General features: G+C 34.5%; 2 protein-coding genes across 6 annotated transcripts in view; one reads left to right on the top strand and one right to left on the bottom strand.

Annotated features, from left to right (window-relative positions):
- Window positions 740-5,405, top strand: LOC109356574 (trifunctional UDP-glucose 4,6-dehydratase/UDP-4-keto-6-deoxy-D-glucose 3,5-epimerase/UDP-4-keto-L-rhamnose-reductase RHM1-like). 4 transcript variants are annotated; one of them, XM_019599968.1, is made up of 3 exons: window positions 740-751; window positions 2,942-4,516; window positions 4,766-5,405. In XM_019599968.1, exons 2-3 carry the CDS (start codon window positions 2,954-2,956, stop codon window positions 5,210-5,212), a joined length of 2,010 nt encoding a protein of 669 aa, XP_019455513.1. In that variant the 5' UTR covers window positions 740-751; window positions 2,942-2,953; the 3' UTR covers window positions 5,213-5,405. The 4 variants fall into 4 exon arrangements, with proteins under 4 accessions (XP_019455513.1, XP_019455515.1, XP_019455512.1 ...); XM_019599970.1 differs by having other exon boundaries at window positions 741-751; window positions 2,945-4,516; XM_019599967.1 differs by lacking the exon at window positions 740-751 and adding an exon at window positions 1,836-1,916.
- LOC109356573 (alpha,alpha-trehalose-phosphate synthase [UDP-forming] 1-like) overlaps window positions 9,501-27,160 on the bottom strand; it is a 30,839-nt gene continuing 13,179 nt past the window's right edge. For both annotated transcript variants that reach the window (XM_019599966.1, XM_019599965.1), the window contains 16 exons: window positions 27,025-27,122; window positions 26,519-26,907; window positions 25,465-25,579; window positions 25,141-25,242; window positions 24,690-24,840; window positions 23,657-23,745; window positions 15,868-15,916; window positions 15,318-15,418; window positions 14,437-14,624; window positions 13,903-14,020; window positions 11,939-12,106; window positions 11,747-11,869; window positions 11,582-11,669; window positions 11,369-11,499; window positions 11,179-11,277; window positions 9,501-10,189 (listed from right to left, as the gene is read on the bottom strand). In XM_019599966.1, coding sequence (XP_019455511.1) covers window positions 9,794-10,189; window positions 11,179-11,277; window positions 11,369-11,499; window positions 11,582-11,669; window positions 11,747-11,869; window positions 11,939-12,106; window positions 13,903-14,020; window positions 14,437-14,624; window positions 15,318-15,418; window positions 15,868-15,916; window positions 23,657-23,745; window positions 24,690-24,840; window positions 25,141-25,242; window positions 25,465-25,579; window positions 26,519-26,907; window positions 27,025-27,122 — 2,405 coding nt within the window. In that variant the 3' untranslated portion in view covers window positions 9,501-9,793. The remainder of the gene's footprint in view (window positions 10,190-11,178; window positions 11,278-11,368; window positions 11,500-11,581; window positions 11,670-11,746; window positions 11,870-11,938; window positions 12,107-13,902; window positions 14,021-14,436; window positions 14,625-15,317; window positions 15,419-15,867; window positions 15,917-23,656; window positions 23,746-24,689; window positions 24,841-25,140; window positions 25,243-25,464; window positions 25,580-26,518; window positions 26,908-27,024; window positions 27,123-27,160) is intronic.

Genomic DNA, 27,160 nt, shown 5'->3' on the forward strand with positions numbered 1-27,160 from the left:
AGAGTCTAATAGAAATTAGAGATTTAATAAAATAGTTATGTTAAAAATCATATACGTAGACTTAACATCACGTCTTAACTCAAACACAAGGTATTAGATCTATAAGTTTGATTGCAATGAGCATAATAAATATGTTAAAAAAGTTATACATTAATATTAAATAGTAAAAAATTTAAATAGATTAAATATGTGAAAATTTAAATAAGTATTTTTTAGTTTATGCGGACCGGCCCGCCACAACTCACAACCCATTTAGAGTGGGTTTAAGCTACAATTTGATATGTATAAATTCTATATAAACTTTTTAGTCCAATTCAATTTAGCCTGAACCGGATATGGACTAGCTTAAACCCGTCAAAATAATCCATTTTGACATCTCTATAAACAGCCCACAAGAGTACTCAGGTTGAACATAGAATTATCAATAACCTTTTTTATACCTATCTAATTATTACCCGTTGTCATTTTCTTTAATTTTTTAGTATAATCAATAAATATTTCTTTATTTTATGTGTAAAAAAATGTATGTCTTTACATTCCAACAAATATCACCCCAATCCTATTTAGATATTATTTATTAGAACATTTTTTAAATTGCTTTCTATTAAAACTTTGGCGCCATAAAAGTTGCCCTTTTTTCCATTTATATTTAAACATTGTTGTCACATTATAAGAAATATATTTTTGTCAACCATCTCAATTTATTTTTTGTTTCCTGAAACATAATGTAAATTAGACAGCATAATAATTTGTTTTAAAATATTTGTGCACTTATAATTTAAGAATGTATTAAATGATTTTTTTCCTCCAGTAATGAGGATGAATGAGATTAAACAATTAAAAAAAAAGAAAAACCTTTAAAATGTAAAATAAGAAATTAGTTTTTTCTTTAAAGTTTAATGAAATAAATTTATTTCTTAATACGTGTTTATCCTTTTTTTACACCGTGTTTAAATGGATTTAATAACTATTTTATGGGATTGGAAACATGAAAAAATGGAATGACAATACTCAAATTAGAGGAAGGAGAGGGACAAATTAATGAAACTTAATAATAATTATTCCTAAAAAACAATTTAGTAGGTGAGACATTTAATGGTGGTTATTTTATCAAAGTTATTATCCTACAAATCAAAATCCTATAGACTCACTAGTTATATGCATATTTTGAAGACTTCTTTTGTTTTTATTTAGAGATGAATAAAAAAGGTATTGTATCAATGAATGGTGGATAATGTATTAAATGTATATAAATATTTAACTCATACTACATAAATATTGCACTATTTTATTTATCTATGATACCTTTTATACTACCAAGGTATCCTCTCATCATTTTAGATAATGAATTAATCTTTTTTAAAGTGTGTGAATGCCTCTCCCAACCACTGTCATTTTCAGTCATATCAAACCCTTGATCTTTTTATATCTTGAGATCTAGTGAATCATTATACTACTAGATTAACATTTTGTTGATATTTATATATGATATTTACTATAATAATTTATTTTTTTATTATAAATACTGAAGAACTAATCTCTTTAAATATTTAGGGTGTAAGACTATCTAGGGTGTAGGTCCCATGAATTGTACCTGTCTTTTAATTCTCATTCTCACTTTCTAATTTCTGTTTACCTTATTTAATACTTTACTGATTCACGTAATTAGTAAGACCTCTAAATTCTAAAATAATAATAATCATGACCCAAAATCATTTGGAAATTCCAATTTAATCCACAATAACCATTACACAATTTAATGTAATTTGAGAACTTGGAAGGGTATTTAAGTAATTTAACGCTGTCCTCTGCTCCAAGTTCATATCATATTCACTCCATTTTCCATTTTGGGTCTGAACAAGTTCTATTTCTTTTCTTCATCTTTTCTCTTCTCCATCAGTGTCAGATACCAGTTTGTAAGTTGTTTTTGCACTCACCTTTTTTTATTTAATTTTTTGATCCATTTCTCTGTATCTAAATTATGTAATTTGATCTTCATGATTCGTTTTCTACTGGCCCATTTGGGGTTTCTGAATTTTTTATTGAAAAGATTAGAAATTTAGGTTAATTGGTTATTTTTGTGATCTGGGGATTGATCCATTTTGTTGGATCTGTGCTGATTTTAAATTGGTTTGAGTGTTTTATCTTGATCCACGTGATTTTTTAACTTGGTACTAGTGAATTAATCAGATCTTTGTTATTTTTTCAATTCTGAAACCATAGTGTTTGTATGTGTGAAAATTCCAAATGTATTTTGCAGTGTTTGTGTGAAATCTGAATCTGAGTCTTTTCTTTTATCTATATTTCCATTTGCTTAGATATTCTTATTGCAATTGAAGACAGAATGGTGTAATGGTTTAATTTCATTATTATTGTTGATGTTATTTCATCTTAACAAACTGGATCAAGAAATCCTGGCTGCGGAATTTTTTTACATGATTTATGATAGAACATTATATCGTCGTTCGATCCATGTAGCCAACCCCACCTAGTGGGATAAAGGCTTAGTTGTTGTTGTTGAATTGGATCAAGAAAATCTGTTTTCTTGATTTGTGATACAATTTACACTCTGGTTCATTCTCTTGGACTTATATTATGAGCTTTTTAGCTGTCCTCTTTTGATGATTTACCTACAGATATACAACTTCCATATTGTTTCTTTCTTTGGTTCACACATGGTGTGTTCATTTCAACTTTTCAACCTAACATTTTTTGGACACTAACCAAACCTCTGTCTTAGTGAGCTTGATTTCCTAATATTTCTGTCATTAACATCTTCTCATAGATAAGGATTTTCTGTTTTTCATGAGATTAGCACCTGTTTGTATATGTTATTTGTTTTATTTTATTGTGTATGATTATTTTGTAAAATAAGCTTTTGATTGTTTTCTATTAGGGATTATGTCTGATATGTTGTGATTTGCATATACTTTTATTGTAGAAGTTGCTTGGCATGGCTACCCATACCCCAAAAAATATCCTCATTACTGGGGCAGCTGGATTTATTGCATCTCATTTTGCGAACCGGCTTGTCCGGAACTATCCCGAGTACAAAATTGTTGTGCTTGACAAACTTGATTACTGTTCTAATCTAAAGAACCTTATTCCTTCGAAATCATCTCCCAACTTCAAGTTTGTGAAGGGGGATATTGGAAGTGCTGACCTTGTCAACTACCTTCTCATCACCGAGTCTATCGATACAATAATGCACTTTGCTGCTCAAACTCATGTTGACAACTCATTTGGTAATAGCTTTGAATTCACTAAGAACAACATCTACGGCACTCATGTCTTATTAGAAGCCTGCAAGGTAACTGGCCAGATCAAAAGGTTCATCCATGTGAGCACTGATGAGGTTTACGGAGAGACGGATGAGGATGCTGTTGTCGGAAACCATGAAGCTTCTCAGCTACTTCCCACAAATCCTTACTCTGCAACAAAAGCTGCTGCAGAAATGCTTGTCATGGCATATGGTAGGTCTTATGGTTTACCGGTGATCACAACACGTGGAAACAATGTCTATGGGCCTAATCAGTTTCCCGAGAAGTTAATTCCGAAGTTCATCCTCCTGGCTATGCAAGGCAAGCCTCTTCCAATTCATGGAGATGGTTCTAATGTGAGAAGCTATTTATATTGTGAAGATGTTGCGGAGGCTTTCGAACTTATCCTTCACAAGGGCGAGGTTGGGCATGTTTACAATATTGGAACCAAGAGGGAAAGAAGTGTAATTGATGTAGCGCAAGATATATGCAGACTTTTCTCAATGGACCCAGAGACTAGTATAAAGTTTGTAGAGAACAGACCATTTAATGACCAGAGGTACTTCCTTGATGATGAAAAGCTGAAGATCCTGGGCTGGTCCGAGAGGACCACTTGGGACGAGGGGTTGAAGAAAACTATTGACTGGTATACCAAGAATCCCAATTGGTGGGGTGATGTCAGTGGTGCATTGCTTCCTCATCCAAGGATGCTGATGATGCCCGGTGGTCTAGAGAGACATTCTGATGGATCCGAAGACGAAAAACCTGAGTCATATGTCTCAAGTAATACTCGAATGGTGGTTCCGCCAACGAAGAATGTTGTCACATCACAGAAACATCCTCTCAAGTTCTTGATCTATGGTAGAACAGGATGGATTGGGGGTTTGCTGGGGAAATTGTGTGAAAGCCAAGGGATTCTGTATGAATATGGAAAAGGGCGCTTAGAGGATCGCTCATCACTTGTGGCCGATATTCAAAGTGTGAAGCCAACACATATTTTTAATGCTGCAGGAGTGACTGGCAGACCCAATGTTGATTGGTGTGAAATTCATAAAACGGAAACCATCCGTGCCAATGTCGCTGGGACTCTAACATTGGCTGATGTGAGCAGAGAGCATGGACTGTTGATGATAAATTATGCTACCGGGTGCATATTTGAGTATGATGCAGCTCATCCAGACGGTTCTGGCATTGGTTTTAAGGAGGAAGACACACCCAATTTCATGGGTTCTTTCTATTCCAAAACTAAGGCCATGGTAAGTTTTTGCTTACTTGATATGGTTTTATTTCCTTTCAATTACTGGCTTACTGCACTCCGCACTGTAATTTGTTCATCTATTTACGACGACCTCGGGGCACCTTTACCATTTACAAAGTTCTTGTGTTTAGTGTCATAAATAGCAGAAGTGTCTCAATGTGTCGAATAAAAAGATGTTTAAAAAAAGCCTTTTCTTTTCCATTATGATCACGAATGTCCTTATTAACTTGTCTGTGAATTTTATCAGGTTGAGGAGCTATTGAAAGAATATGACAATGTATGCACCCTCCGGGTTCGCATGCCAATTTCATCAGACCTGAGTAATCCACGCAATTTCATCACCAAGATTTCTCGCTATAACAAGGTAGTTAACATCCCAAACAGCATGACTATTTTGGATGAACTTCTCCCAATTTCAGTCGAGATGGCAAAGAGGAACCTGAGGGGCATTTGGAACTTCACAAATCCCGGAGCTGTTAGCCATAATGAGATTCTCGAGATGTACAGGGATTACATCAATCCCAACTTCAAGTGGAATAACTTCACACTCGAAGAACAAGCCAAGGTGATAGTTGCAGCAAGAAGCAACAATGAGATGGATGCATCCAAATTAAAGAATGAGTTCCCGGAATTGCTTTCCATTAAGGAATCACTGATCAAATATGTCTTTGAGCCAAACAAGAAAACCAATTAAAAAAATCATGGCAGTTTCATGCTCAAGACATCACAGTTATTCGCCGAACATTTTTGTCTGGCTACACAGATCACTCATTGTTTCATTGGTAGCTCCATCTAGTTATTTTAGAGGGTGACACGTATTATTACAATTGTGTTAGGTACGATACCTAAGTTTTCATTTCTACAGCTTCATGATATAGTTTAAGCTTGTGGTAAGCAACTTTTATAGTTCATATATATCCCTTTTGTGGGTTATTGCTTATATTGGATTGCATTGTTTATGCAATTGAAAGCATGCTATTGATATATTCATTTTATTTTAGTGTCTCTTCTGTTTGCACCATTTGGGTCTCTCAGGCTTTGATTATCTTTGCTCTAAGCAACTTTGTCCAAGAGAATTGGTGGTACCCCACATGGCCATACCATTTTTCCTTTTCACCACCCTTCCAAGAGAGTTGGATTTGCATTTATACATAGTTATTACATATTTACATTATCTACTATTCATTTGTATCATGATGATAAGTTGTCGCAACCTAATTTTCGATTGGAAGACCGACTCTGCGACTAACATGATAGTAGATAATACAATAATAGTAGATAAAATTTATATATTATCTGTCCATACATTCCTATATTTCTAAATTATCGGTTATTTTTTATTTTTGCTCATCTTTCATTATTTCTATTAACACATAATTTTTACCTTCATTTTTTAAATCTAGTTTTTGGAGTTCTAGGTTTTAGTTTTAATTGAGATAAATATTAGAGTTAGTTAAGAAACTAGCTACTATATATAGTAAACTTGCATTTTATTTCAATCAATCATTCTCAATCATTTTATGATATATTATTAATGTTTGACCCATGTTTCCTTATGCCATTTGACATTGCAAAATTTGTATTTACTATAAACTTTAGTTTCTAAATATATTAAATTCCATTTAATATTCATAAAATATTATTTCTAACATAGATGATTATTGTTCCCTCTCTTATTAATAATTCTATTGGCATGTTTACTTCTTCATGGAAATATGCTTTAATTAATAATTGTACTCCTCTAATGTATGTTTTTGATACTTCATATCTAAATTATACCTTTTTAATTTAAATTCTGATAATGCCTTATTTATTGACAGAATTACACATTTATATTTTTCTCTTCTTTTAGATTTTATTAATGTTCATACTCTTTCCACAAATGTATTTGTTCACGGTCTGTAAATTTTAGATCCAAATCTAGTCTTCTTATTTTATTGAATGGTTTATTATTAAAAGTTATGTAGTTTGATCTATTCCTTTACTTGTATTTTATAATTTTCATATTCCTCAAACTTTTTGATTCCTCGTTTTTATTAAGCTGTCCTTTTATTATTCCTCTTTCCATCGTATTAATTTGCATTATTCCTTCTTTTATTGAATAATAATATCCTTAACTTATTTCATCTTCTAATGATAATATTTCTAACTTTTACATCTCAACAGCTGAATTATTTATCTCACTCACTAATTTATTATCCTAATGGTTGTGATTCATGTTCTTATCCTATTTGTATAATGTTTTGAGTTTTCTCATTTCATTTTCTTGAACATTTTAGTGATATATGTCAGTTCTATATTATTATAATATTTATATTTTTGTTGTCTTTCAAAATTCTTGTTGTTTTTAAATTGTATTTTTTCTAATTTTTTTTATACGTGGTTTAAATTTCTTAATAAATTTTTTATTTTGATGATTTTTATATTTAAATTTACTCGTATATACTGAATTACATCTCCATCTACAAGGTGTATATCCACATTTTAATACTTGTTTGTTTGTCTTATAATATTGAATATTTACCTAAGCTTCATTACATTTTATAGATAATATCTTCTTAGATAATCTCTTCTTCCCATATCACCAATTATAGAAGCTAATTCGCTGTTTTTTAAAAGTAAAATTGACAATCTTTTATAAAGTAATCGTAATATTATCATTAGTCAGCATACTTTGATATCATTGCTTTTATCATTGGCAATTTGGGCCATACCTATAGGCTGCTCACTCGCATATTTTAGGCGGACAGAACATGAAAAATGTCTCCATCCGTCCTAAAATATCTGCCAAACATGACCTTTTTGCCCACAGACATTTCAAACGGGTAGGAACGGCGGCCTATGAGCATCAATGAATATAACAATAAGAAATTTGATGGGTCAAGTATGTTAAGAGTAATTCATGTTCTCACCGCTTGAGTACAAGTACTAATTTTCCAAAATATATATCTTACCAATTAACTAAATGTTCGGTTTATGCAAAACAAAGTGTAATATTTCATGAAATAAAAAATAAGAGACAATATATAATATATTATATTGTTCTATGTAGTAGATCATTTTTAGTATTTTTTTAAATTTAGGACGGCCCGCAAGCCCCACCCCGCCCATGTTTAGGGCGGGTAGGGCATGATATTTCATGCCCTTTTTAAAAAGGGACATACCCATACCGTCCTAATTTTGGTGGGTATTATGTTAACATCTGCAAGGCAACCTAATTGCTAACCCCAATTGCTTCATAATATTATCTTTTTTAACTTCACATATATTAGTTTAAATATTGTGGGTCTAACAAAAGATAACTCTATTTTGTATATATTTCTTATATCTCTTGCTTTTGTAGTTGCTACATTTATTTATAGGTTTCTTCCTACAAACTCATTTCTCAATATAGTCTTTTATTGTCTTTGAATTGTCCATACTTTGATTTTTCCATTCATGTGTTTTACTCTTCCACTATTCTAGATTTCTTCCTGGACAATTAATTGGATTTTTGTCAATTCTTCTATCATTTTATCATTATTTAATTCACAATTTAAAGCTAATTGTAATCCTAATGTCTTGATCGTACTTATTCTAAAGGTGTTAGTGCAAAATATATATTTGATTTTGTATAAACTAAGGATTCTATCTTATTCTTTTCTTGGTTCATCTTATTGATTCTTTTATGTCTCAATTCCCCCTTTTCAAATTCTTCTTATTTAGTTATTTCTAGTATTGTACTAGATGTACTTTCTACTCTACTAGATTTGCTAGTTAAAAAGCACATGTGACCGCCAAGGATGGAAATAGGTCAAACTAGACCAAACTTTGCATTAACAGACTGAGCCTATATAGTATGTAAGAGTCTAAGTCTGACCTGTTAACTTGTTTAAAAAAAAATTCAAAGCCTAGGCCTGACTTTTTAAAACTCTAATCTTACTTGTTAGCTTGTTTAAAGACATGATATACTATATAGTCATAAAATAGGTCACCATATCTATATTTGAATGAGCTAATAAGCCTACTTTTAGCTAGACCCATCTAACTCTAATAATTAAAAAATATATTTTTATATTTATTTATATCAAAGTCACATATATAATAATATACTTATATTAATATAATATGATTTCAACGTTGTTATATAATATAACTAAATAAGTCGGTATTATATTTAATAGGTATGTCAGATAGTTTAGAGCCTGATCTGTTAAGCTAAGTATGTTTTAAAAAATACCCGAGCCTAGACTATTCACAAAAAAAGTCAGGTGACACAACCTGTTATAGATTAGGTAATAGATATCCTAGTCTGTTTAGACCGAGACCGCATATAAGATTTTTCTCAAACATGACCTTAAGGTTATAAGTGCACCATCAAAATATGAAACAGAAACACAATTGCAACAAGTTATACGATCGATACCATAAACAAAAATAAGATTGAACAATGAGGAAAATGGAGAATGATATAAAAGATAAATGTTAAAAAGATTCAAAAGTTGAAGTGGGTAGGTTGAGATGTTGAGAAGTGAATTGAATGAGGAGTTTGAGAAGTGAGAACATGAAGAAGAAAGAAATGAAAGTTGAAAGGTAAAGGTGTAAACAGGTTATACCACCTATCAGTGAGGCTTGAAAGAAAAAATACAAACTTAAATTTTATTAATGTAACCCAACACCATAGATTCAATTCAAAAATTGTGAGAGTAATACGTGACTATTATAAGGTATTAATCTAATGGTCTAAGGTCTTATTAGATAAAAAAAAAAAACAAATGTTCAATTCCTGACACTTATTGAGAAGAGTAACCAAACCCTAAATGAGATTAGTTCATTTCCCTAGAATGAGATATACCCTTAGTTATACAAAAAAAAAAAGTTTCATTGTATAGAAGTAATTGAGTTAACAATATTGAGTTTCGTGTCAAGCTCACTTATATGTTTTGAACGCTATTCAGCACATCAAGTTCATTTTCAATACCTCTCTTCTGTCGCTAAAATTATTGCAAAAATCTAGTTTTAAGTTGAACAAAATGTTGTGGCATAACCTTTCAATACTGCATATGCAGACCACTGAAATGATTATGACTTATTCTCTAGAGAGCAATCCAGAAAGGCCATCTATTCTCTTTTCAGAAGAGAAAATAAAGGTTACTACATGAAGCATGAACATGTACAAGGAACTGTGGTACTAAAAAGCCTACATTTTTTATCTTCCAATTTCTTGTATCCACATTTCTATGTGGGAATGGAAGTAATAACAGATAGTATCCTAAGGTGCAAAATATAACATAACTCAGAATGAATAGTAAGAAGATGTAGCTGCTAGTTCCTTCAGAAATGAAACAACATCGTCTGAGGATCCGAGGGTGTACCTAGCATTTGTCTGAGTTCTTCCGACCGCGCACGAGAAGTAATTCTCTTTTTTGAGGTCAAGCACATTCCAAGATGTCTTTTCAGGAGCTGGCCGCCTTGGTGCCCGAGCGATATGATTCACTTGTTTCTTCTCAGCATTTGCTTGAGGCCGTTGCGCCATATTTTGCAACGATTTTAGCCCATTTTTCTGTGTTGGGGTCTTCATAGATGATATCCTCTCACCATTAAACTTAGTTCCATCTGTAACCTTACCACGCGGAAGACACACACCAATAGAAGGAAGCTCTGGCTCAAAAAAGGAATATATATCTTCATCCTGTTGCATCGGGTAATGTTAAATTCATAGTCACCTGATACGTGATACTCTTCGGTGCAAATTTCAAAATAGATGTAGGAGAATATAGGAATATCAACTTATCAAACTTGGTATCCCATTTCATACAGTGGCTTTTATGATTTTTAAAAACAAAAAAATGTTACAGTATGAATCTTGCAATTTCTTTCTACTGATAATTAATTGCAAAGAATGAAAAACAGATCAGAGAACCAGAGTTCAAGACACAAGTTGAATAAAAAACTTCATAAACCACCCAGACTCTCAGCATTGACCTTTTAATAGATTCAACTAGAAATTGAATATGGAAGAATGGGCTAGGAGATTATGGCATCAAACATATTCACACACATATTTATTAATAGATGCAAAAAAATAATTTTAACTTATGTCAAACAGACACATGTTACAAATTTACAACATAAAATAAAAAATGGAGCCCGCCTGCAAATAGGCGAGAACAAAATACGAGGTAGGTTCGCATAAAACAATCGGTAGAGGTAGTTCAGAGGTTATTGAAAATTCAAAAATCTACAATTCATCAAGTGTTCCAAATATTTATGAGGGTTAATTATATGCACTTAAGAGATAGAGTGGAATAGGAAATTCGCGACGACAACCTCAAAGGCTTGATGAAATCTCATACTTCAGATAAGCTTGCTAGAATTTTATCTTTGAATGTTCACAGTACTTTTTTTGTTGATAAAATGTCCACAGTATATTAAGATTTCACCTTTTCCTTTTACTACATAAAAAAAGCTTGTGCAGCATAGTATAAGGCTTACCAATTTAAAGGTGCAAGCATAGGCGACAGTCTTGCATGTTATGGAAAACAATTTAAAAAAAAATAACAATAACAATTGTCATACATGAAAGCATATTTGAAAGGACAAAAATACATAATTTCTCATATAAAAGTACAATCAAGTAATTTGAAAAACATATTAAATATCAAATGAAAGTTTAATTACCTTTGTCAGAAAATGTCCTACACAGAGAACATAATCGATTGGCGTTGTCATGGATTTATTATGGACAATCTCACCCAGGATCCGGTCAATACCTGCTCCCTGATTAAAGAAATAATTGTAGACAATTAAATCATTAACTTTAAGTGTAAACATAAATGTGGAAAGTTAATCATTAGAAACAAGAGCCCACCTTTGTAACACCTGCAGCTCGCACCTCGACAGATCTGCTCCCTTGAACAACTTCAATCGCTGCATTAGAAATTGGACCCGTCCAGAGATGCTGCAGCAATTCTCTTGCTTGAATTTTTCCGAACTCAACATCTATGATCATTGCGAGAGGATCAATAATTGGAAATACAGAAGGCAAAAAACAAAAAAATCTTCCTAAGCACAACTTAAGCACCTGCATGTTTGTAATTCCACACAAGTGAAGCTTCCCTTTCTTCAAAATGTGACCGAGGTGTTCTTTCCGTGAAATATTCAAAAACAAGCTGAAAGCACAGGATCACCAATTAAAGTCAATACAATGAAGGAGCTATCAAAAGAATAGGAACTTCAAAATGAACACCTTCAAGCTGTCAACCCACTCCATATTTAGCTGCTCTGGCATTGTTGTCATCCATTCTCCCTTTGAAGGGTTTAAAAACATTCCATTCTCTGCTGCCAGCCACATGTCATATTCTTTAAAGTTCTGAAATAGCAATATGTTAAAAGTTTATCACCTAGTTCAAAAATAAGAGAACAATGTACCGATAATTACTTCATCTAGAACCGTTCTTCCACTTCCACTAAGCACAACAACCGTGGTCTTTGAGTCATGGCAAAGTTCTATCAATGCTTCTTTGAGTTCTGGATGCACGGTGGGTTCCATTTCTTTATACTGATCACCTTTTCTCTCAACAGGTTCAGTTAACGTTCCATTGAACCCCTGTAGCGCGTATCACCAGTGGCAAGATATATTGTCAACACAAAGTAAAAAAAAGCTAAAGTTCATTATTATTAATATGAAACAGTGTAAACAACACAAATATTTAAGTGTTTTATTAGTAATGTTTTTGTTCTAGGGTTGGCAAAAAACGGAAACACTACATAGGAGTTAAACTCATTAATATGATAGTCTTTCTTCACATCTAACACACACAGAGACAGAACATGACATTCAATACATCCATACAAATAGTAGTTTCGATGGCCGCACATTCTTTGAAGAAGACCAACTGATTTACTGAGACTGTAATTTCTAGTCTTAAATGGTCAACTTGACTTTTAAAAGTATCCATGTTATGACTTATGAACTTTCCTCTAGATTCATTGACTACTTTTACAGTTTGAATGCTGATTTTGTTCATGAGTTTATGTATTTAGGTATTACAACAGCTATCTTTCACTGATTCACTCTGCACAACTCTTTTTGGTCCTCACTATTTGGCTATAAACAACCACAATAACGGCAAGCTCATTAGGAACTTTCAAGCATTTAATAAGAACTTGGACAGGTCATACAATGCACAAAGATTAATGATACGTCCTTTTACAAAATTAACCTATAAATCCTACTACACCACAAGAAAAACAACATGTTCACAAAGTGTACTTTAAAGTGGTACTTTGTGACACATGTCACTTTTTTATGGTGTAAAAGCATTTGTTGGTTGGTTTTGTAGGAGGATATACCATTTTTTCAAACAGAAACCATGTTTCTACTAAAAAAATATATCAAGATGTTTTATATTTCCACATTGGACATTCTTGAAAGGATTAAAGTGACTGTTCCATATCTGATGACTGATAGTCTTAATAGTCTTTAGTCTAATTTCAGCAACGTTTTACAATGGAGTTATCCTAAATAAAATTTGGTCATTTAATTGCATAATTCGATTTTCCTTTTGGTTTAGATAAAGGTATAAGAACATGCATTCTGTTCGGTCTCTGGAGAAAATGGCTTAATTTACTTAGAATTGGGTTGTTCTAATTCCACCCAATGTGAATGAACATTGAGGGAAAGCAAGAAAGTTTTATTTCACCAAACAGGTTCAGGATAAGTGTCCTTTCTAATCTCAGCATCTGTCTTGAATGGTGTGCCATCTTAGATACAATGTAAAACAAACATACGCCTATAGTTCTTTTCCCTGTTCAACTGATGACTAATTCTTGTATTATACTTCAGATCCAAGTCTTCTTCTATCTTCCTAAAGTAGCTATTAGGGAACATTCATACAGGTTTAAATACTTGGGAGGAAACTCATGCCTTGAAACCATGGGCCTTATATTCAGGTGTACTGAAGAAAGGAGAAGGGAAAATAAGAGTAGCTTGGGAAGTGAGATGGCAAGTAGAGTGGAGGAATTGGTTATGAAAAACTGCAACTGAGTGTCATTGGCAGCTGATGATTGGAGAATATGGAGCTAGAATCATGGAAAGGGACATGAATAAGAAGGGAATGGAGGGTGGTATCAGGGGTGTGTCATCATTTGGGTAGTTTAGGGAGTGCAGAGAAAGAATCACTTCTCTGATATTTTTCCTGCCTATCTTTTCTTCATACATCTGAACCTAGGCATTTTCTGATATTTTCTTTGTAATCAGAGCTCTGTGCTATGGATTTTCATATCATTTTTATAGTTAATACTAGTATCTAGTATCTATAAAAACTAGAAGATTTGAAAGGCTTCATGAAAGATCAGTGTTCAAAGAAGTGATAAGATATGCTTCATGCTAAGATAGCTTACCAGAATGAGCAACCGATTAGTTGATTGCAAATAACGTTCAATTGCAGTCTTGGTTGGCAAGCGGGGTGGAACTTGTTTTGTCCTTAGCTGTGCCTCAACAACGGTATCATTTAGCTCACTGCAGTGCTCAAAGATAATGTTCATCATGTCACTTAGAACTAAAAATCAAAGCAAGAGATCTATGTTTTGAAAACACATTTTGGGTGAAATCATGCATCTGGATGTCTTACAACTATTCCTAAAAATACAGCACCAAGTAACCATCATATTTAAGTATAGTTTATCTGCATAGTTTCACACATTTTCTCCTGGCCACAGAAGCCTTACAATACAATCAAGATAAGATTACAATTAAGTCCTACAACATAAGTTCTAGTATTGTTTAAGAAAAGTGGTTTAGAGTCTGAACTGCAGACTAAATTTTGAATCAGTATGTATAAAATCAACAGTCCCAAATAAGAAATATCACCTTGAATATAAAATGCACCACTTTTATTGCATAAGAAACAATGTTCAGGACACTAGTTTGTATACCTTACAAAAATTTCTGCCCATTCTTGAGCAGTATGGGTTTTGACGTAATGATAATTATGCCTATGTCGTTTCTCTCTTTCTGAAGATGGCATATTCAAAGCTTTGGCTATTGCAGCAGCAACTTCTGTGATGTTCCAGGGGTTGACTAGAATTGCACCAGCACCAAGAGACTGCGCAGCACCTGCAAACTACAATAAGAATACCAAATACCTAATGTTAGATCCAAAAATACTTTAAATGATAAAAGTTTATCCAAAGTGCAGAGAGTTGCAATAGGCTTGACATTGGAATTAAAAGAAAAAAATTATTAAGTGGCTTGTTAAATTGATTACATAGGTACAAGGGTGTGTTACAACGGACAGTACAGGGTAACACGACCGTCATGAAACCCCACTAAATTTGACAATGCTCGTCTAATGTTGCACGAAAAAGTAGATACTGATTTAAAATTGAAAAAGTCATATTGCAGGGAGGAAGAAAACAAGAGTATATGATAAAAGATTATGTGAAGATGACCATGGTAATTAAAAAATGGCCTTCAAAAGGATATAAATGTATAATAAAGCTTGAACTTTTTTCATGGGTGTATGATTATATTCCCCATTTGAAAGATTATTTGCAAAAACCTAAAAGGAAACTGAAAAAAGCAGCACTTCTGGTGTTTTTGTTATTATTTTTTATGGAGGGTCCAGTGGGAAGGGTGTTCATGGAATTTTTGTTGGTTTATCTCATGTATGATAACCTAAAGACTAGAACAGTGGGAAATTTCAATCTTCGAACTTTCAAATCTATTAGCAGCTAAATAATTATGGAACATTAACATACCCTGAATTGAGCAACTAAAGTAAAAGATAAACACACTACTAAGCTTCTGTACTTACTTCACTAAGAATGAGAACCCCTTTCTTTTCATCTTGACATGCCACAAATTCATAACTGACAAGATTCATGCCGTCTCTCAAGGATGTGACCAATGCAACGTCTGGGTAAGAAACAAAGTATGATTATGCCATTAGCAGAAAATTTAACAAAAAGGTAGGTCACATAAATGAGCCTAAATATAGGTTCTATGCTAGTGCAACTACAGCCATTCTCAAAGTGTAACTTCTAGAGGAAAATTTTCTTTCTCACTATTTAGAGGCCTTTGGTGAGACAGATAAATTCATACATGTAGAGAAAAAAGAAACAGAAGATTGAGTAAAACATTTTCAGTGCAGAGCTTAAAAGGAAAGGTGATGACCTATAAAAGATAGGACGAAGCATGTCCAAAATAACACTGTGAAACAAGCATCTTCCACTTTAGATAAATAAACTATGCATTGCAAATGCTGACTACTAGCAAACGACAATTTGACATCAGAAACTATTCACCGGAAACCTCAGTCAAAGATGAAAAAAATCTAAAAGCACGTAGGGCATAGTAAATTGTACCTGTGATGGCATACAAAGCACATAGAGCCTGGAAGTCAAGAGAGCGATCCTGCAGACATAGCAAATTTGTTTAGCCGTCTATGACAGCACTCTGACAAATAACAAATAAAGGAAGTAGGTCCTGCATGCATAGCAAATTGGAGTATGCAATAGTTGTTCTTGCATCAAAGAAAAGCCTAAAAACCAGACAAGAACCTGCCTACTCTACTATTTGGGATCTGATTTCTATTCTGCTAAGCTAATGGACATTGGACAATAGGAATATCAAACACACTCTCAACCCATATGAATTTGACTATGAAGTAATAAATACAGTTTCACATATCCACAAGTTAAATACTTCGACAGAGTTTCATTTGCCTTCAGACCAACCTGAAATTCAAATTGATTTCACATTTTATGTGAATTAAATGAAAGTTTGGTTGCTACTGTTCAGTATGAACTAGGCACATCAAATGAACCTTGGATGGGATCCAACATAGGAGACGACCCATATTTTATACGTTTCAAAAATTTCTTTGCCCTTGGTTTGAGAGAAAAAATGCTGAGGGAAAGAAATTTTGACAGCAGGGAAATGAAATTGATGATATTGTTGTTGCTGTTTTGGATGAAAATAAGGGAAATGAAAATCAATATATTTAAAATGGATGTTAATCAGGTTCCAACTCCCAAGGCGCTAGCTGGGGCTCATGTGGTTTCACAAACTGTCCTCTCTGTTCGGTCCTCAACATCACATACCATAATTATGAAAGCACAATCCATGTGCCCCTATTGCATGTGGACGCTTAGGCAGCATCCCTTCACCTGTTGTGGCCTTGAAAAAACATTAAAATAGACATTAATCAGGTTCCACCTCTGAAGATGCTAGCTCATGCCATACAGATTCCTGATCATATCCTCCTCCATCCAATCTTCAATGTTCACCTGCCGTGCAATATAAGAAAGCACGAGTCTTGACCTCCTATGCTATGTGTGGACCGTTCATGCACAACTCCTTCGATTGTTGTGGAGTTGAAAAAAATTAAAATGGACGTGAATTAGGTTCCACCTCTCATGACGCTTAATTGTGCCCATTTAATTTCCCATATGAATACAATGGACGGAGCTAGTGTATGGCCTCATCAACTAGAGAAGAAAGCCAAGAATTTAGAAATCCAATGGCATGCCAGATTATGATCATACCACCACACGAGGGACAATTATTCCATCCCACAAGTCCAGAACATATTGGACTGGTCACGATTGGCCCAATAAAATAGGACTTGGACCCTTAGGCCAAAACTGCGGCTCAAAGAGGCGAGGGTATGGATCAAGCCCATCAAGTAACTTATGAGGGAAGGCACCTACTAGGGGACGCCTATGAACCTCATAGGCTCAGCAGTAAGCCTGCCACACTGGTTGATTAGACATGATGACAATTGCATCTTCTATGACATAACTAGACCTTCCTTCAAGACAAGGTAAGCTCATTCCAAGTAGTATAAATAAAGGAGGCCATTGAACATGAATTTGTTAAATGCATAGTGTAATTCAAGTCTTAAGAGTCAAGTCTAAGTGAGTAGTGTTGTGTAATTAGAGAAGAAAATGTAACTTGCCATTATTAGAAGTTGGTTTTGAATTTCTGTTAGTAGTTTAACCAACCTTACTATAAATAGGTTGTGTATGAATTAGGCTATGAAATGAATATACACTTCATTCTACACTGCATTCTTTTAACACTTCTTCTTGTTTACTTTCATTAATTATTTTCTTCTCTTCGAAAGTCTCAACAACTTTGGTATCAAGAGCTTGTAGAATCCAAGGACCTGAGGGTGCGTGGGAGTAGAATCAACATAGAATTCGTTGAAACAAAAAGCTGAGCAAAAAGGGCATTCAAATTCAATAAAAAAAGGGTGGCAGATTGCTTGAAAGATCAAGAAATGGTTGGAAATGGCACAAACCTCCCATCAATGGGACTCCCAATTCTCACAGAGAAGAACTGGGATTGATGGAGGACTAAAATGACAGTCTTGGTCTGCTTCCGAGAACTCAGTGGAAGATGGATTTCTTCCACTAGGCCTTAATGCAACAAAAAGTCAAAGAACAATGCACAAAGAGGCAAAGAAGAAGGACAACAAAGCACTATTCCTAATCCATCAATGTGTGGATGATGTTCATTTTGAGAAAATCCAGGGTATTACCACTTCCAAAGGAGCCTGGGACATCTTGATCCGAAGCCATGAAGGTGGAGACAAGATTAAAAAGCTAAAATTGCAAACTCTTAGGAGACAATATGAGCTACTACATATGGAAGAGTGTAATAAGATTGGTGAATATTTCACCAGGGGCACTAACCATAACTAATCAGATGAAGGGTTATGGAGAATCCATCATAGATCTTATGGTGATTGAGAAGATCATGAGGTCCCTGCCTCAAAAGTTTGATTTTATTGTGGTTCCAATAGAGGAGTCAAAGGACATCACAATGATGAAGATAAAAGAGCTTCAAAGCTCACTTGAGGCTCATGAGATGAAGCTGCTTGACAGAGGTTCAGGCAAGAAGACAGAACAAGCCTTAAAAGCAACCTACTTCAAAGATGAAGACAAGAGGAAAGACAAGTGGAGAGGAAAAAATGACCATAACAAAAGATGGGCTCAGAATGTTGAAAGAGGCAAAACCAGTCAAGATTGGGAAGCATCTTTTGATAGAAGAGGAAAGCCAAGAACAACAAACCAAAATCAAAAAAGATTTGATAAAAGGAAGATTGAGTGCTTCAGTTGCCACAAACCAGACCATTACTCTTATGAATGTCCTGATGAAAAGGCAAAACAAACAAAGAATCATGAAGAAGCCTATGCTGAGCAAGGAGATTCAGATTCAAAACCATTGAATCTAATGGTAACTACCATAGTAGTTAAGATCGCTATTTAACTCGTAGGGTCGGTAGATCTTATGAGTTTTCAAGAGCTAGCGAGTCGCGTGCCCACTCTGAATGCGATCTCACCACCACCAGTGAGATCACCGAGGAAGATCGCAGGATCGTAAAATCCCCGACACACTGTGATTTTTTGTGTTTATTGCAAAAACCCTAAATTACAAAATCTTCATCTTTTAAACTCGTATAGAAAGGGAAACTCATGGCCCAAAATCATTTGACAGCCCAAAATTCTTCTAAAGTGATTTTATTTCTCTTGTTTATGTCTGATACTTGTTGGTGTTTTTTGCTATTAAACACTTTAGTTGATTATGTTGATATGTTAGTTTTACAATTATGTGGGACTTTATACTTTTGTATGCATATATTTTGATGTTTGAAGTGTAAGTTTATCATGTGCTACTTGTTAATTTTGTTATTTATAGCAATGGAGAAAGTTAAAGATTTTATTATCCTATGAATATGTATGTCTAAAATTATTAATATTTGGTAGGATCTTACGATCCGTGTTACGATCACACGTTTTATGTTTTCATCTACTCCTTCCGATCTTACGTAAGATCTCGATCTTGTCAACTATGGTAACTACATCTGCAGAAAGCTCACACACTGAGTCATGGTATCTGGACTCAGGATGTTCCGATCATATGACAAGGCACAAAGAATGGCTAATAGAATTTGATCCCTCAAAGAAAAGCAAAGTGAAGTTTACAGATGATAATTCTAGAAGTAGATGGAGTTGGGAATGTAGTGATTACAAGGCAGAATGGCTCAAAAGCAATAATCACAAATGTGTTGCTAGTGCCAAAAATGAAGTACAACCTACTAAGTATACATCAGTTACTAGAAAAGGGCTTCAGTGTGGTAATGAGGAATGAGCAACTTGAACTTTATGATGCTGATGACAAGCTCATAATCAGAAGCAAGCTGACAAGGAACAAAACATTCCAAGTAAACATCAAGGCAGTTGTAGTACAGTGTTTGGCTACCATGAAGATTAGTGATGAAAGCTGGTTATGACATTCCAGATATGGTCACCTAAAATTTAAGAACCTGCATCAACTAGGGTCAAGACAAATGGTAAATGAAATTCCTATCATATCACTGCCTGAGAAAGTATTTGAAGTCTGCTTGATAGGGAAACAAACAAGAAATTCATTCAAGTCAGAAATGGAAATGAGATCCAAGTCAATCCTAGAGGTTGTTCACTCTGATGTTTGTGGCTCTTTTGAAATACCATCCTTAGCAGGTAACAAATACTACATAATTTTTGTCATAAAAGCTAAAAGTGATACTTATGAAGCTTTCTTGAGTTTTAAGATTGCTATAGAAAAGGAGAGTGGAAAATATATCAAGTTACTCAGAACAAATGGAGGAGGAGAGTATACCTCAAATGAGTTTGAAACCTATTGCAAGAAGAATGGGATAAAACATGAGGTGATTGTACCATACACTCCCCAACATAATGGTCTTGCTGAGAGGAGGAATAGAACCATTATGAATATGGCAAGAAACTTGATCAAAGAGAAGGATTTGCCTCAAAAGTTATGGGCTGAAACAGTATCAACATCAACCTACATCTTGAATAGGTGTCCAACCAAGAAACTTGAAGGGAAAGTACCACTTGAAGTATGGTCAGGTAAGAAACCAGAGGTTAATCATCTCAAGATTTTTGGATCACTAGCATTCAGCCATGTATCTGACCAGAAAAGAACCAAACTTCAGGATAAAAGTGAAGCAAGAGTGTTTATATGCTATCACTCTACTGGAGCCTATAGACTTTATGATCCAGTCAAGGAAAGGGTACAGATCGGTAGGGATGTGTTGATCCTAGAACAGGAAAAATGGGATTGGAAGCAAATGCAAACCTCCTTGAAAATGATGGTTCATGTGACCATAAATGTTGAACATGACCTAAAGAGACAAATTGAAAGAACTAATGAGACACCTAGAGTTCAGAGATCACAGAGGCCAAGAACATTACCAAACAGATTCAGAGACTATGAAATACATGTTGATGATCAGATCAATGAGGAAGGTGGTTTGATTCATTTAGCACTAATGGCTGAGTCAACTCCTATAGATGAAACAGAGGCACTGAATCAGATAGAATGGAAGGCTGCAATGAATGATGAAATCAAATCCATTGAAAGAAATGAGACTTGGGACTTGGTTGAGCTTCCAAATGGCAAACATCAAATAAGAGTTAAATGGATTTTTAAACAGAAACTCAATCTTGATGGATCAATCTTAAAATACAAAGCAAGACTAGTTGCTAAAGGATTCCTGTAAAGACAAGGCCTAGACTACAAAGAAGTCTTTGTTCATGTGGCCAGAATTGAAACCATAAGGGCAGTTGTTGCAATAACAAGTGCTAGGAATTGGGGGCTGTGTCAACTTGATGTGAAATCAACATTTCTCCATGGACCACTAATAGAAGAAGTGTATGTGCAACAATGTTCAGGCTTTGTCACAAAAGGCAAAGAGCAACATATATACAAGTTGAAGAAAACTTTGTATGGTTTGAAGCAAGCTCCAAGAGCCTGGAAGAAAATGATAGATTCCTTTCTGTTCAAGCTTCACTTCCATAAATGTCTTGTTGAGCACGGAGTTTACATTAAGAGTGCAGAAGGAGATTTACTCGTCATATGCTTATATGTGATGACTTACTATTGACACGATCAAACCAAGAAAGAATTGATGAATTCAAAGGGTCATGAATGCAGAATTTGAAATGACTGATTTAGGAAGATTGAGCTACTTCCTAGGATTGGAATTTGCCTATACAGAAGCAGGAATCATGTTGCATCAGAAGAAATATGCAAGTGAAGTATTAAAGAAGTTTAACATGGATTCCTACAACTCAGTAGGAAGTCCAGTTGAAATAAACTTGAAACTAACCAAGGATGAGGAAGGTGAGTCAGTTGATGAGACAATGTTCAAGCAAATTGTTGGATCATTAAGATTCTTGTGCAATAGCAGACCAATATCTCATATTGTGTTCTTGTGAATAGATTTATGTGTAAGCCAAAGAAGACTCACCTCCTAGCAGCTAAGAGAGTGTTGAGATATATAAAGAGAACAATGGACAGAGGCATACTATTTCCAACAGGAAAACAGAAATCAGAACTGAAGTTGATTGGCTATGCAGATTCTGATTATGGTGGAGACTTAGTTGAAAGGAAGAGTACATCTGGATACTTACTCCTACTTAACAATGCTCCTATCTCTTGGTCCTCTACAAAGCAACAAGTCATTGCTCTCTCAAGCTGTGAAGCTGAGTATATTCTAGGATGTTATGTAGCTTGCCAAGCTGTTTGGCTGGAAGAATTATTGAAAGAGATGAAGATGAGTGTGAAGATACCATTGCAACTAAGGATTAACAACATTTCAGCCATAAATTTGTCAAAGAATCCAGTGAGTCATGGTGGAAGCAAGCACATAGAAGTGAGGTTCCACTTCATTAGAGATTTGATGAACAAACAGAGGATACAAGTGGTATATTGCAAAACTGAACTGCAATTGGCAGATTTATTCACAAAGGCATTAAGGGTGGACATTTGAAGATTTATTGAGAAGGATGAGTGTTGTATCTCTTAAGGACCTGTCTTAAGGGAGAGTGTTAAATGCATAGTGTAATTCAAGTCTTAAGAGTTCAAGTCTAAGTGAGTAGTGTTGTGTAATTAGAGAAGGAAACGTAATTTGTCATTATTAGAAGTTGGTTTTGAATTTCTGTTAGTAGTTGAACCAACCTTACTATAAATAGGTTGTGTATGAATTAGGCTATGAGATGAATATACAATTCATTCTACACTGCATTCTTTTAACACTTCTTCTTCTTGTTTACTTTCATATTTCATTCATTCTTTTCTTCTCTTCTAAAGTCCCAACAGAATTATCTTCTCTCTTATTTCGTCTTTCCCGCCTTATATGAAAATTGACTGGAGCATCAAAATCCCCTTCCAGGTACCCAACCAAGGTAGTATAAGGCAAGTCCCATCCTAGTTCAACCCAAATCCACTCCTTCGCCTGCTGCGAACTTGAAAAATTAAAATGGAGATTAATTAGGTTCCACCTCCTAAACACTTCCTCCTTAGTTTGATCTTCAATGTTCACCTGCCACACAGTCTCCTCTGTTAATTAAAAGCACAATCCATGTGAAGTCTCTTTTTACTCGGAACGTTGAGGACAAGTTTCATTGTAAACTGCCCAGTATTTTTGGCAGGCAAATCAATTTGGTCCATGAAGACAAAGATGAGGAAGATTTGGGCTCTAGTAGACAGAGATGACCCAAACCCCATGCTGGATGAAGGATTTTATTCAAGCTTTTTGTTAGTTTTTATGAGCAAGGTAACCTATCTACCCGGAGTAGTGAAAATATGTAGGAGCTTTCTAGAAGTTTACCTAATATCATATGTTGCCACACGGTGGCTCTCATCATGAATTATACTGTCCACTTATTAATTTTTCTTTTCAGAAATATTATGAAAAATCTAAGATACTTTCTCAACAATTTAGCTTTCTCTTACCAAACCCTAATTTCTTACAACCCTAATTACTTCCTATCATTTAAGTTTAACACATTTCCCCATTTCATTCCTCCATATTTCCCTCTGGTTTCCCAAAGAAGTTTAAATGAATTTGTATTCATTTCTTGCAAAACTAATCTCTTTATTTTCACCCATTCTACATAAAATGTTAAGAACTTAAGATAAATGCATAGCATGAGAGAAGTTGGCAAAAATTATACAACCAGTACTGCTAAATTATATAGTTGATGAGATTTATTCAAAGAAATAAATTTTGTACTGTATGTGATGGTGTATCAGCATTAATGTAATGTTCATTAAATAATCACTGTCTTAAGAACGCACCAGGTGATGAATAGGAACAGCAGACAGTGTTCCAAATCTGCCATTGATCCGACCAACAATTTCATGGACCTGGCTTGTGAGCTTTTGATCTGTACATATGAAAGAACAAATGAAAAAAGTACATTATTCACGTTCCATTTGTTGAAGATATAAAAAAATTCTCGGCTCTAAACAGCTTAAGATTTTCATGGTCATGGGACGAGTTCAGGGAATTCCCACAGAAAAATTATCTTCAGTTGTTTGAGATGAAAAACCATTACTGAATCTCTTCCAAAAAGGAGTAGGGGGCAGTGTTTTAAATTGTGGTCAAAACTGTGGTTAGTGTGATTGTGGTTATTGTGGTTCATGCGATGCGGAGTGCGGTCATTGTGGCGTGAATTATTTTATAATTAAAAATATATTTTTGAATTCAATGTGGCACAAACACAGTCTGATGCGGCCATATCATTGTGATTCGGTGTGGCATCACAATTGCAATGTGATGTGGTTGCAACAGTCACCACAACCGCAATATTGCAGCGTGATGCGGACCACAATTTAAATCACTTGTGCAGCAATCTTTAGAAAAGTTGGTCTTTGACATAGTACAACTATATATGTACCAATTAGTCAAGAGTTTGATCCTTTCCTCACCTAACAACTTAACCTTTGCGGAGAGATAGAATTTTACACAAACTAAATCAAAAGGAGGAGAAAGCAGTAGGAATTAAGACTGCTACAAAAAATAAAGTAAATCAACTTCAGGTTGTATTGATTAAGACTGCGAAGAGCACATTGTATTGATTATGTGCCCAATTTTCAAGAAGGGTATTATTTTTCATTAGGGAATTTCTGTATACTTGAATTTGAAAATACAGTAATATTTCAGCTAACAGATCCCAGAAACAATTTGTTTATTTTCCTTTTCCTTTAAAGCATAACAAAGACGTTCTTTTTTCCCGAACATGTAGATAAGCAAGAGAAAAAATGAGGTTGCATAAGTAAACAATGAGGATAGCACAAGAAAAAAGAAGAGATAATATAAGTAGCATACACTCAGGAACGTCTGTTCTTGTTGGCACAGCAATCTGAAGCAGAACAACTTTATCACGCCAATAAGCATTCTCTTCCAAAAACTTCTCAAATGCTAGAATTTTTTGAGGGATTCCTTTAATCATATCAAGGCGATCAACACCTAACATTACCTGTGAAGCCAAGAAAAAGTTTTTTGATAGTCAAATGACAAAACCAAATTAAAGTAGCACTTTGCTCTATGCAAAAGAAAACAGAATCTCATCACATTCCATACCAAACAAACATTCACTCCTGTATCAATGCACATGAACATAACATAAAACAGTGAGCATAGTGTTTCATCATAAACAATGTGTTTGGAAATGTCATTTATATCTAAGTCCGTTTTAGTTGTTTCATTTATAGTTTTACATAGTCTCCTTCTCCCTCTATTGACATAAAAATCAGTTAATACAAAGTAAAAGATGTACCTTCCTGCCTTTAAATCTTTCTTGTAATTCTTTGATGTGCTCCTGGACTTGAGGAAGGTCAAGTGCACGTATGAATCGCAGTGAGTCTATACCAATTGGAAACTGAAATTCAAGCGCAACAGAAGTAAACAAGTAGTTCTATTCTTAAGCTCATCTTAATTGGTTACAGACTTACAGCTAAAGAAGAAAAGTTTTATTCAGAAAGTTTCTTTCACCCCCCTCCCCCCTTTTCTTAGTTAAAGTTATAAAAAATTTAGTAAATAAAGGTGAATGTAAGTATGAAGCAGGAATGCGATCTTATAGACAAACTTAATGAGCACATACTGCAGCAACTCGAGTTAGCTTCCCTTGATCCTCAACCCCTTCAGGCGTGCCCTCTAGTCCAAGGATCCGAGTGCATGCACTAACAAAATGCCGTGCATAATCATAGGTGTGAAAACTGCTCATAAAAAATTGTACTTTATTCAAGTCAGAACAACTAATAGTAATTAAAATTATTAAACTGGAAAAGAGAAACAGAGAATGGCAAGCTAAATGGAAATAATATAGCCTAAAGAGTCAACATAGGCATGATATTGTCATTTCAACACACCTTTGCATTGCCATTTTGACCATGTTAATTTGTGTAAAAACTTTAACATGCAATGGTTTAATACCAAATCAGGCTCATGAAACTATTTTCAATCAAATGTTATTGGTCACTTTGACCATTTGCTGGACCATAAGGAGGAAACTTTTAAGTATTAACTTTGGACTGCAGTCATAAGATTTAGTCCCTTTAATTTTTCAGGGCAAGAATCAGGTTATACTACTTCAGTATATTGTCTGATTAGTCAGAAAGAAAATTGATAATGAAACAATGCTGCATGACTCATTAGTATCATTGTGGCTCATAGAGGTTCAAGTTTCAGTTTTCATAACAACTGACCGGAGAGAAGGTAGGAACTCACGGACTGTAATGAATAGACACAAACTGTTTCAACAAAGTATGGTTTTCATAAAATTCTATTAAATGACAAATATCTAATAAAGTATATTCATCAAAATTTTACCGAGGTTATTGATTAATGACATTTGCAAGAATAGGTCAAAGGAAGAAAGTAAAGTTCCCTTCTTGAGAGAGATATATATTATAGATGTGATTTAGTGGGTAATAGCACTAGCCTATATCATTAGTGTAAAGGAACTGGTGGTTTATGCTTGTTAAATTAGTGAACTCATTGTTGGTAAAAATTCATACATATTGACAAATTGGCAGTTTCAGAGTTTAATGTGTGGCTGAAACAATCATTGACAAAATCAGCATGCCCATATAAAACATGCAGGAGGAGTGAAAACAAAAATCAATTCCTAAATGGAGGAGAAAATTGCAACTTACCCAACTAAATCTGCTGCGAGAACAGCATGCAGGAGCTCGGAACGAGATGGCAGTGTCCTGTGAATTTCAGAAGATGGAAAAGGGGTATGGAGAAACCAGCCAACTTTCATTTTGCTGTTATGATTCTTTAGGCATTGTGGAAGGAACATGAGATGGTAATCATGGCACCAAACAACATCACCCTCTTCATAGTGCTCATTCACAACATCAGCAAACATTTGGTTTGCTTTCTGATATGCGGCAAACTGAGACTGGAAACTACGAGTTGTAGCAAGGCGATCTTCTTGTGGAAGTCCAAGGTAATGAAAAAGGGGCCACAAAATGTTGTTGCAATAACCATTATAATATTGATGAACAATCTCTTCATCAAGAAATACTGGGATACACCTCTGCAAATCAGGTAACAAGCAAATTAATAAAAACGAAATCATAAAACTACTAACGAAAAAAAGCACATTAGTAAATCCAATAGCTACTTTTGACATTGTGAGTAAGAAACTTATTACCTTTTCAGCCAATGCTTTTGTAAGTGCTTTTTGTCCAATCTCATCTGGCACATTAACACCTGCCCAACCTATCCACCTCGCCTCAAATTCCTTCACACCTTTGTTAAAGAAGGCAGCCGCGTCAATATGGCAGGAA

The sequence above is a fragment of the Lupinus angustifolius genome, chromosome LG09, assembly GCF_001865875.1.
Source record: "Lupinus angustifolius cultivar Tanjil chromosome LG09, LupAngTanjil_v1.0, whole genome shotgun sequence".
Taxonomy (NCBI): Eukaryota; Viridiplantae; Streptophyta; class Magnoliopsida; order Fabales; family Fabaceae; genus Lupinus; species Lupinus angustifolius.

Coding starts and splice junctions, on each gene's coding strand:
- LOC109356574 (XM_019599968.1), top strand. CDS start 2,954: ATGGCTACCCATACCCCAAAAAATATCCTCATTACTGGGGCAGCTGGA. Junction 4,517..4,765: donor ATTCCAAAACTAAGGCCATG/GTAAGTTTTTGC, acceptor GAATTTTATCAG/GTTGAGGAGCTATTGAAAGA.